This window comes from Takifugu flavidus, chromosome 22 (assembly GCF_003711565.1).
Source record: "Takifugu flavidus isolate HTHZ2018 chromosome 22, ASM371156v2, whole genome shotgun sequence".
NCBI lineage: Eukaryota > Metazoa > Chordata > Actinopteri > Tetraodontiformes > Tetraodontidae > Takifugu > Takifugu flavidus.
Genome location: NC_079541.1, coordinates 2,287,580 through 2,297,814, shown reverse-complemented (window position 1 = coordinate 2,297,814; position 10,235 = coordinate 2,287,580). Strand labels below are relative to the sequence as shown.

At 46.7% G+C, this 10,235-nt stretch overlaps 2 protein-coding genes across 5 annotated transcripts; both read right to left on the bottom strand.

Annotated features, from left to right (window-relative positions):
* Positions 1-491: 491 nt before the first annotated feature.
* Positions 492-4,676, bottom strand: tmem209 (transmembrane protein 209). 2 transcript variants are annotated; one of them, XM_057021779.1, is made up of 15 exons: positions 4,580-4,676; positions 4,148-4,298; positions 3,980-4,038; positions 3,742-3,873; positions 3,439-3,668; positions 3,122-3,326; positions 2,863-3,038; positions 2,708-2,779; positions 2,538-2,634; positions 2,270-2,395; positions 2,085-2,182; positions 1,601-1,715; positions 1,386-1,483; positions 1,097-1,170; positions 492-1,023 (listed from the first exon to the last, which is right to left on the bottom strand). In XM_057021779.1, exons 2-15 carry the CDS (start codon positions 4,285-4,287, stop codon positions 972-974), a joined length of 1,674 nt encoding a protein of 557 aa, XP_056877759.1. In that variant the 5' UTR covers positions 4,288-4,298; positions 4,580-4,676; the 3' UTR covers positions 492-971. The 2 variants fall into 2 exon arrangements, with proteins under 2 accessions (XP_056877759.1, XP_056877760.1); XM_057021780.1 differs by having other exon boundaries at positions 4,591-4,669.
* A 178-nt stretch (positions 4,677-4,854) lies between these two features.
* On the bottom strand, positions 4,855-9,733 carry prdm4 (PR domain containing 4). 3 transcript variants are annotated; one of them, XM_057021770.1, is made up of 12 exons: positions 9,633-9,733; positions 9,261-9,309; positions 8,937-9,077; positions 8,666-8,854; positions 7,771-8,547; positions 7,512-7,661; positions 7,235-7,353; positions 7,055-7,140; positions 6,850-6,977; positions 5,977-6,507; positions 5,729-5,897; positions 4,855-5,627 (listed from the first exon to the last, which is right to left on the bottom strand). In XM_057021770.1, the coding sequence occupies exons 3-12, from the start codon at positions 9,049-9,051 to the stop codon at positions 5,288-5,290; spliced, it is 2,604 nt and encodes an 867-aa protein (XP_056877750.1). In that variant the 5' UTR covers positions 9,052-9,077; positions 9,261-9,309; positions 9,633-9,733; the 3' UTR covers positions 4,855-5,287. The 3 variants fall into 3 exon arrangements, with proteins under 3 accessions (XP_056877750.1, XP_056877751.1, XP_056877752.1); XM_057021771.1 differs by having other exon boundaries at positions 9,637-9,683; XM_057021772.1 differs by lacking the exon at positions 9,261-9,309 and having other exon boundaries at positions 9,633-9,651.
* Positions 9,734-10,235: the final 502 nt, after the last annotated feature.

The window sequence follows — 10,235 nt, the reverse complement described above, 5'->3', positions numbered from 1 at the left end:
CAATATTATAGGCATTAGGGGAAATGATGTTTGTAAGAAGAGGACGCGACTAAACTACACAAATACAATTCGCACCCGATTGGGTGACCCCCCCGCCCCCCTAAAAATTGCTCTTCCGTGTAATTTTATATATGCGACTGCTTGGATCGATGGGTTTACTTTCTGTTTTAGAGCATTTTCTTTTCACCGCACCGAGACTTCAGATGGACACATTGTAACAACAGGACGTTAACACTGGCCCGCAAAATTATCTCCTGGTGGACTTCTTCCATTCAGATCCTTAGAGAAACAGTGCGGCACACGGATGCAGATACTGCACCGCATCCTGCAGCAGATCGTGGTCAATTCATGTTGAACTACGACGCCCCCAAGCGGACGTCTGTGGTAATAAACCAAGATCCATCCAGTAGGCTTATTTAACACATTTATTTTCAACTGCATTTTAAAAATGCCAACTTTAAGAAAAAAAAGAAAGAAACAGAGGCCACCAATGCTGGGTTCACTTGCAGTCTGAGCCCTTTAGTTTATTTCTATCACAAATCAAACAAATAGACATTACGTGTTGCGGTACAGCCTCACAAAGGACGTCTGTACCGAGACCGATAACAAACGCATTGTTTCCTCTCAAGCGTGCCAAAGGCATCTCTAGGGCAGCAGTCACTCATAAAAGGACAGATATAAAAACCAAACCAGATGAAGTTCTCACATGCTGCATTTGCATTCAAGGTCAGACAAACCTGAGGTATATTCTATACAAGGCTGCCGTGTTGGTACATTCCCGAATTATCAAGTTAGAAAACAAAACATTTAAAAAATACTGTTGCCCGAAACCCAGAAAACGTCCGATTTCGATCTCTGACGCGCAGTGCCGCTTTGCATTGTGTCGCTGAACTTCTCCCCCAAACTGTGCACTCGACCAGCAGGGCCGCAGAAATCCACGCAGGTTTAGGTCACTTGTGAAAGACCAAGGATCAGTCAAAGATCCACAGGATGTTCACACCAGAGAGGCCGAGGTTCACTCTCCTGTGGAAGGGAGGAGCCGCAGTTTAAGGTACGTTCGTTTTCCCTGGATCACGTTGGTGCCGCCGATACTCACCCCAGCATCCCCGACTCCTTGGTCTTGATCACATACAGGAACATGAGGATTGTGTGGAACAGGTTATTCCTGCCCTGTAACACAAAGCAATGTTAGAGTTAGATAATCTGGTTCTGCCCTTCCGGGACTTAAGAAAGTTGCTTTGAACTTAAATTTATATGGCTCTTCTAAAATAGCAGCATTGCCGGGGTCTAAAATAAGACCACCGTGAGAGGAATCTAGCCTGAGATGATCGTACGTCAGCAGGGATAAAATAAGAGCGGTTATGTAAAAGAGAAAAGCAAAGCACCTTGGGTAGATTGTAGCTGTGTCCTTGGTAGATGAGATGGTAGTGAGGAGGAGTGGTGCTGCTTTGACAGATGCAGAACAGGTTCTCCTTGGTAACATCTGCGGTGGTTCGTACAAAACAGGGCACAATGCCTTAAATACTGCCACACGGCATCTCGGCGTGACCAAAGTCGCGCTGGGAAATCCAGCTCCCCGCCACCTCTTGCTGATACCCACCAGGTTTGTCTTGGGTGTGACTGAAGTGCTGTGCCGTAAAGGTCTTCCCATCCGGGTATTTTGGGTGTGGAGGAAGTCTTGAGTCCAGGTATGTGCAGAACACGTGCATGATGATCTGGAGATACCAAATATAAATCACCCGTATTGAACTGGTTTATTTCATGGTCCGATTCAAGGTCCTTTTTTAAAGCTTTCCTGATACCGTTAGCTGTTGTAATCCAGTAATTTCACTTATTTATTAACCAAACTGTCGCAAACACCCACATTTAAAGCACCCTTACAACCTCCGTGAACCAACAGATGATGACCTAATTGCTACTGGGCCACGTTATATTATATATATATATATATACACGATATTTACGAATGAGATCCTAATTTTCATGGGGTACCGGAAGAGACCACTGACAGAACATCCCCGGAACAACTGAAAAGAACAGATTTTTGGATGCCGTGTGTGTTTGCACGATGAGAGGAGACTCACGGCGCAGTCAGTGGGGAGGTCCGTGTCCCACTTCCTGTTCTTCAGATCACCGCCGCCGTTCCAGCGAAAGGAGCTCATGCATCCGCTGTGGGCCAGCTCTGAAAGAATACACCCAAAGAGGCCTTAAAACCCACACGCGGGTGCGTTCCAGGAGAATATATCACCCTGCTGTGTGTTCCCAGTACCCTTAATGCGATCTACGAGGTACTCCTGGTTGGGAGTGACGTCCAGATACTGGACGATAGAGTTCAGCGTCGGGATGGACGAGGCTTTCATCACTGCTGCCTGTTTCAGGCTGCTTATGCTGGCCTCTGGTGGATAAAGAATGACATTGTAGAATCTTTTCTTTTTTCCCAGTATATAGGAAAATAACGCCATAAACAAAAAGACTTAATAGATAAAACTCACCTGCGCTATAATTCTACAAGAAGCAAATATAAAGCAACATTTTACCTCCAATCTGGAGCTCGGGGCTGCCCATCCTCCTGAGCTGGCTGTTGACAGAGTCCATTTCTTTGACCAAAGGGTCCAAAATGGTGTCACTGATCCACTTTTAGAATAAAAACAACCGTGTTTTTCCACCGTTTTTGAAAAATAAATGAAAATCTGTGGCGAACACTTACATTTCTAAGCTTCGCTGTCCAGCAATCAACGTAATCCACGATGGGACGGCTGGTTGTGACCCTGGCCCACACCTACAAATCAGAGCAATAGAGACGAGCCATACACTTTCTGCTCTCATGCGGACGCTAAACCAACACCCAGCGCACGCTCTGACCTCCTCTGCAGCCTGTTTGGAGCCCAGGTCAGTTTCATCCTTGTGGGCAGACGGGGCCTGAGAGCGACAGGCTGGCTGGTACGAGAACTTCCTCAGACTCTGGGCATAGTCTCCCATCGAACGGTTGTAATTCCAAAACGTTGGGCTGTGGGCTGGAGACACGGACTCAGGGCTCCCTACATAGAGAAAGAATTTCACTCTGTTATTTTACAGCACAGGAAGTGAGATCAAACGCATTGCTGCTATCAAAACACAGTACCGAGCTGGCTGCGGTGACTTTTCTCCTCTTCTGTGCGAAGGAACCTCTCCAGGATTTTCAGATCCTCCATACAGTCCTCCTTGCTTCCAGGGGAGCTCAACACTGAAGGGGACGTGCGATATCTGGCTCTCAAACTGGAGCCTTCTGCTGGTCCAATGCTGCTGGGGTAGGGGGAGGTACCAGGGGATGGACTGTAGTTCAGCACCTGGACAACAGAGGACAGAGGAAAAGAAACTATTTTATCGGCATGTTCAGGTAGATGCTGAAAGACTTCAGAGGAGAATTATTTATTAGGCAGACTGAAGGTGTGGACACACCTTTCCAAAGGCCACAGTTTGGGAAAAAGCTGTTCCCGCGCTGTTCGGGGTTGAAGGGTTGTTGAGAGAGGGACTGTACCCAGGGACACAGCTCGGAGAGAACTTGGGACTCGTACTGGCTGTCCGCGAGGGGCTGAAACTCAGCACACTCTGGCCCTGCAGAGGAGATAGCTGGGCTGGAACTGGAGACTCCTTTTTCTCTGTTTTTTGGGGTGGAGAGGCCTGAATACCTACAAGGGAACATACAAAGTTTCGTGCAGTTTAGTGGGATGTGCAAACTATTTGGGGGACTAAAATGCTCACCTGTGTTTCTCAGACCGAGAAGACGGTGCTGCTCTGGGCTTAGAGCTATCGTGGAAGGAGCCATAGTGTATTTGAAATATTTCCAGAAGTCAAAAACAGCGTTCAGGCTAAACAGAGTTGCCAACACCAGCTCTGTGGAAGGGAAGACAGAGAAAAACTTATAAATCATGTTTATAGAACTATATATTAGATTTGTCACTTTCTCTTCAAAAAATATCCTCAATGAAATGGAACTTACCAATATACCATATAGGCCAGTAGGTGATATTATAATATCGACTTAACAGTTTTCCCGACCTAAGGAAAAGGGCAGAAAGTCATATTTTTAATGGACAATAAACAATGAGATGGACTACTGCGTTAGTCCTATAGCACTGGGCACAATCCTGGTTTTGCATAAACTTACATCTCGGTGTAGATCATTCCAGCCAAAGAGACGTTGAGCACAGCCCAGGCCAGAACCACCTGGCGAGCCTGTTCCTCCCTCCTCATCCTCAGTGCCTTATCTATCATACTGGGTACCCCCTCCCTCGATGGAGTCGTCATTGTTTATCAGACTGTCAAAGGCAGAAAAAACAACCCCTTAAACACATGACGGCACGCCAACATCCCTTATTTCTAATTGCAAGTTTCGAGGAAACACTGAAAAAGTAAGAAATCAGAAGGAAGCAGGACATGTGCACTTCAGCTAGCAAACAACTATTAGCTAACCGTTAGCATTTGTAAACAAACGAATAGCAGCATGCATTATGTTTCATTTTTAGGATGTAAAGATGACAATGCGAAACACACGAATGCAAAACACAAAACAAAGGAGCAAAAGATGTGCGAGGCGCACCTAAATCATACCACGCTAAAGCGAATGACAACTGCGCGCCGCGGCGCATAGTTCGGATCGCAACCGGAAATGTTACTTTACTTCCGGTCGAATCGAGGGCGGCTTGAACCGTTTATTTAAAACTTTTTCGTGTTATTTTATTTATTTGAATAGCAGTTTCAAATGAAACAAATTAAAATCTATCAGAAGCACAGGGAGGATTTTGTTTAGAACATGTTTATGGCCAGTAAAGATCGTTCTTCTTCTACGCTTATGGTAAACCGATCACAGCTTAATAACGGTGGACTGTTTATTAAAACATTTAACAGTTTAACAGTAAAAAACCATTCGGGAGGATATCACATTGTTTTGCAGTTGAGGCAGAATAAACATAGAATTACCTATTGTGTTAAAATGCATGGCACCGGATGTAAATATCAGTCCTTCTTTCCTAGTTAGTAAGTACAAAAAGGGATTAACTACAAATGATAAACAACTTATAAATTCCATCAACCAAAAATCATACAGGCCTGAGTTTAATGTAGACAATTGTAGCTTAGTATAAGACAGATGGTCACAATCTGATAGTGTTATGAAGATCCTTATAGCAGCATTTTAGGAGAAAACAACAGTTGAGAAAATTAAATAATGGAATATTTTGCGATAACAATTATAGAGGTAATGTCAGAGTTGAAATAAATAACAGGCTTTTGGAGAGGCACAGTGTTGTCAATGAGAGGGCGACAAAGACTTCTCAGAGTTATAGCCGCCAACATCCAAACCGCAGTCCTCACTGCTGTCAATGTGTCTGTCCCCTCCTTTCATTCTGCGCCTCCCGTCGTCCTCCTCTTCTTCGTCCTCTTCGTCCTGCTCCTTCCTGGATGTCCTCTCCACCTTTGGCCCTTTGCAGATTTTGAGGTGACGGGTGAGGTGGTATTTGGTGAGAAACGCTTTGTGGCATTTCTCGCAGACAAAGTCTCTGCGGCCCTCGTGAGAGTTCATGTGCTTCTTCAGGTGGTTGGTCTTGAGGAAGTGTTTGTTGCACTTTGGACACTGTATCCGGCGTTCACTGAAAAGCAAGAAGAAGAACATGGCTGGAATTAATACGAATGGCTTTTAAAGAGTCGGATGACAGTAACAAAAAAGTGTTGGCTGATGCTGGAAACGCACTGCGTGTGAGAGAACATGTGTTGTTTCAGGTCATGTTTCCTGATGAAGGCCCGATCGCAGAGGTCACACTTGAGCTTCTCAGCACCGGTGTGGATGAGCATGTGCGACGCCACATGAGACTTCTGGGTGAACAACTTATCGCAGATTGAGCATTTGTAGTTCTTCTGGCCTATAAAGACAAGGGGAAAAAATGATTTGAGGAGTTGAAAATTGCGATGAAGCGAAGATTATCGTAGACAGTCGGATACCCGTGTGAATCTTGAGGTGCATCCTGAGGTTGCTGGGATCACTGAAGGCCTTACTGCAGTACTCACACTTGTGAGGCTTCATCCCCACGTGCCCCATGAAGTGCACATTGAGCTTAGTGATCGTGATGAACGCCCGGGAACACATGCTGCATTTATACTTCTTCTCACGCACGTGACCATGACCTTTCCCCCGGACGCTGACCCTGTTAGAGTTTCCATCCGCGCTCCCCCTGCTGTTGTCACCGTTTGTCTGTCCCGCATGGGCGTGGCAGGGCCACGGGGAAGAGGAGGAGCTCGAGGCGCCGTTCGCCAGTTTCTCTTCGTGGTGGCTCTGTTGCTGCTGCTGTGGCTCAGGCTGTTGCTGTGGTTGCTGCTGCTGAACGTGGTCCTGCTGTGGTGGGCTGTGGCTGTGCGGAGGCTGGTTGTGGCCGTGGTTGCTGTTGACGCTGCTAATATGAGACTTGAGGTCGGAGAAAGAGGAGCACTCTTTGCCACACTGACATAGCTGACCTTCAGGCACCTGTGGAACACCTGTGTAGACAGAGAAGTAGACAGATTATTCTATTTTACACACTGTTGTCATGTAATAGTTTGCATTAACATGGTCGTGTGCTGCCCTATGTGGCTCAATGACTCGACCTAGTGGTGGATATTGGTTGGTGCAACTAGTAAATAGACCTGTAAGATTCAGAAATCTTCCACTTTATTTGAAGGAAGTCGGCTCCAGTGAAGTGTTGGGATGATTGCACCCTGTTAGCTTGTCATCTTGAATTTGAACTGACATCAGATGACATGGTTCCTGATGACATGGTTGCTGAATTTGGAGCTTTTATTAAAGAGTGTGATGACAATGTCTCATGTTATTTGGCTTACCCAGCAGCCTGCAATAGTCCCTGCTGTAATAGAAGAGCAGCTCTTGATCCGGGTGGATCTCTGTCGTGGTACAGAAGAACAGCTTCCCGTTGGCCGGGTAGGCCACCAGGTTTTGCTCCTCGTGGGTCCTTAAAAGTTGAAGTACAAGAAATGAATAACTCTCATAACTCAACTGCAGGATGTGACCTTTGTGCAGGAATCACACCTTGCTTTGCGGACAAACATCATCCAGTTGCACTCGTTCTCATCTGTCGTCACAATGGAGAATTCCAGCACGTTGTTGTGGTACACCTTAAAGAAACAAACGGTTCTACCTGCTTATAAAAGTCCCCCCTCCCCTCCTGACAGTGACAGCCAATAATAAGACCAAAGAGACTTTACCAACCTTCCATATCTGCGGGGTGTCCTTCTCTGGCCAATCGGAGAGGTCCACGTTACTACAGTGCTGTCCCACCATTGGTCCAAAGCATGTCCTCTGAGGGATGATGTCCCGGGCAAAAACTCCTGTGTGTGTGTGGGGGGGGGCATAATTACACCCTGTCAGCAGTTTCAATTAATGTAAAGGGTCGTAAAGGCTCCAGATGCTTCCTGCACACCGAGCACCGCTAAGTTTGCCACACAGATATGGATAAGGGCGTGTTCATGGTGGTCGATCATCTTACCAAGAGGTTCGTTAGCTACTGAGATGCGCAGACAGAGCGGCCGTGGCAGAGAGAGGCGAGCTCGGCTTTGGATCGGGGTGTCGGGGATAAACGTGACTGGACCGTGCTCGGGGCAGTCTGAGGTATATGAGCGCTCACATAGCGTGCACCCTGCAAACGGTGACAGTAAAAAGTGAGTCAATTTACGGCCTCTAACTATATACGGCGTGTATAAAACGTTTAAATCCAACCGTGCGTCTCGTGATGAATATATACTTACAGATGGTGTAAGCAGTGACCATGTTCTCTTTGTCAGAAGGAGAATCCTCCAGCTGCAGTGTGGAATTCACCAGCACCAGGTTGTTTTCTGGCCCCAGCGACACCTCTGCAGTGATGGGAGACACGTTTACCGCGTCCAGTCCAATTCCGGTGTGTCCATGAAGTGACACGGGCTCCAGCTGGCCCTGGTTGGCCATGGAGCCGGTGAGCACCACGCTAACCACGCCCGAATTCAGCTCCCCGTTGGAGTGAAGCTGCTCGCCAAGTCCCCCCGCCCCTCCTCCTCCCCCGCCAGCACCCCCCACCCGGCTCCCCATGTGATCGGGCTCCATCACCACCGGTAGTTCAAGGACGGAGGGACCGTGGAGCGGCATAACGCCAGCGGATGAGTCGACCCCAGCCAGGCCCTCGTGTGGCTGAGGTTGTCTTCCCCCTCCGAGCTGCTGCTGGGTGTCGGACTCCGCCACCACCCCAACGCCCTCCATAGTGGCCAGCTCTTCCCCCATCCGGTTCGGGGACATGGGGCTGCTGACACGTGACTCCATGGTCAGCCCTGTTGAATCCAGTTCATGACCACCAGTCTGATGGAGTTCCCCCTGGCCGCTGACCTGCCGGGAATCCATAGGTACCAGACCCTGTTCTAATGGGCCGCCGGGCCCACTATAAGGGTCCATACCTGTGGGGTTGTTGCTGGCCACAGACAAGGTCCCATCCATGTTTAGACTGCTGGGGTGGATGTACTGAGGAGGTGGACGGTCTGCTAGATATGACAGGATGCCTTCAGCAGGAAACAAAAGGGGAAACTTTATTACAAATCCCTACACAGGTGCTTCATATAAAGCTTATTTAAATGCATAAAGAGTAGAGTTATCTGGAACACAGAAACAATGGCCCACCTGGCAGTATGTGTCTGAAGTAACTGCTCTCCAGATGGGGGTAGGGAGGTGGAGGCAAGGAGTAATTCCTGTCCGGCAGACCGCACATCACACCTCTGTCACTCAGTGGAGCCATTGGGAGCATCAAAGAGAGGGCAGAAGGCAGGGAACCAAGGGAAGGACCCAAACTGGGGATGGCCACTGGCATACCTGAAGAGCAAGGAGTCATGGACGCACTGGGTTTAGCACTGGGTGTTAAATTAAAGTCAACAGGTACAGAAGGGTTTCAGACCTGGCGTGGGGATTGGGTTGTGTGTGGGCGAGGCGGGCAGACCCAGGTGACTGGCACTCACTGAGGGCACGGTGAGCTGGTCCATACCCACAGGACTTAAATTAATGTCATTCATGGTGGAGAAGAAGCATCAAAGTGGACCTAAGAATAAGTAACAAAGCAATATTATTCCAGTGTTTAATGCTTTGGTTCCATTCAGGTTATCAAAAATGAGATCATTACGTGTTGCCTTTCATAAGTCAAACTAAGGGAGCCGTCAGGTGAAAGGGCTAATGCTAACACACAGGTGATTCGCATATGTAGCATATGATAAAATTAGCTTACCTGAATTCAACAACAAATATCCATCAGTGTTAGGTTTACATCTCTGTCCCTGTGGAATAAAATACTCGCTGTGAGAAACAATCCAACGAAACGTTTGGTACATGATCATAACGCGGGTTTTTAATAACGAAAGCTGGAAGTAATCCCATTATTATTTCTATGTTTACAACTACGAGGAGAGACACCAGCCTGTTTTGTTGGGATGCTAACGTTAGCATTGCTAACTTGCGCTTGTGAACATCGCCTAAACAAAGATATTTGGGGCGTTTCGTCCCCAACACAGCACAACCAAACGACGGTGTTACTGTTCCATCTGCTGCATCAACAATAACAATCTGGAGAAAAGCAAATATGTTGAAAATGAAACCATACCCACACAGTGCCTCCCTGAAAGGGGCCATGACAGCGAAGGGCCTGGGGTGCGCATGCGCAGTCGCGTCGTTTTAAGCGCACGGAGAAAAACGCTTGTTAAAAATATTAAAATATGAAGAACATAAAAAATAAATATTAAAATCTGAATAAAAATAATACAACGAATGGCTCAAGCTATTGTAGGTGAAATAATCTTATTAAATTATTAGTCGCCTTCAGGTATGACCTGACTTTGCCCATCAACCGAAAAAAAGTCAGTATTAAAAGACTTAAGGTGATAAAATATGGGTTTTATATTCATCCCAGATAGATACATCCTATATCTTAGTCAGTCCACTTTATCCAAATAAATCCCACCAAACTTGACTACTTACAAACGACAAAAACAAGTTGAGTGTTTGTCACTTTTTTTTTTAATCTATCCGCCTTATTTTTTGCTTTTCTTAAAGATCTGGTATAAAGAAGGTCTACTCACGACACAGAAATGTATCAACATCAAGAGTCGATTCTATAATCATCCGCAGAAAGGTGTGGTTTCCATCAGGTGTCGACGGAAGGAAGAAGATGTTATGTCAACAGTTTTATCTTGATGAAAAATGCTTT

What these genes read in the sequence shown, in the direction of transcription:
- tmem209 (XM_057021779.1), bottom strand. Translation starts at nt 4,287, where the DNA reads ATGACGACTCCATCGAGGGAGGGGGTACCCAGTATGATAGATAAGGCA. An exon ending in CTGGCCTATATGGTATATTG is followed by an intron (nt 3,874 to 3,979) that starts GTAAGTTCCATT and finishes TCCCTTCCACAG; the next exon opens with AGCTGGTGTTGGCAACTCTG. An exon ending in ACCTCCCCACTGACTGCGCC is followed by an intron (nt 1,716 to 2,084) that starts GTGAGTCTCCTC and finishes TGGTATCTCCAG; the next exon opens with ATCATCATGCACGTGTTCTG.
- prdm4 (XM_057021770.1), bottom strand. Translation starts at nt 9,051, where the DNA reads ATGAATGACATTAATTTAAGTCCTGTGGGTATGGACCAGCTCACCGTG. An exon ending in CTTCAGACACATACTGCCAG is followed by an intron (nt 8,548 to 8,665) that starts GTGGGCCATTGT and finishes TTCCTGCTGAAG; the next exon opens with GCATCCTGTCATATCTAGCA. An exon ending in GCACCTCAAGATTCACACGG is followed by an intron (nt 5,898 to 5,976) that starts GTATCCGACTGT and finishes TTGTCTTTATAG; the next exon opens with GCCAGAAGAACTACAAATGC.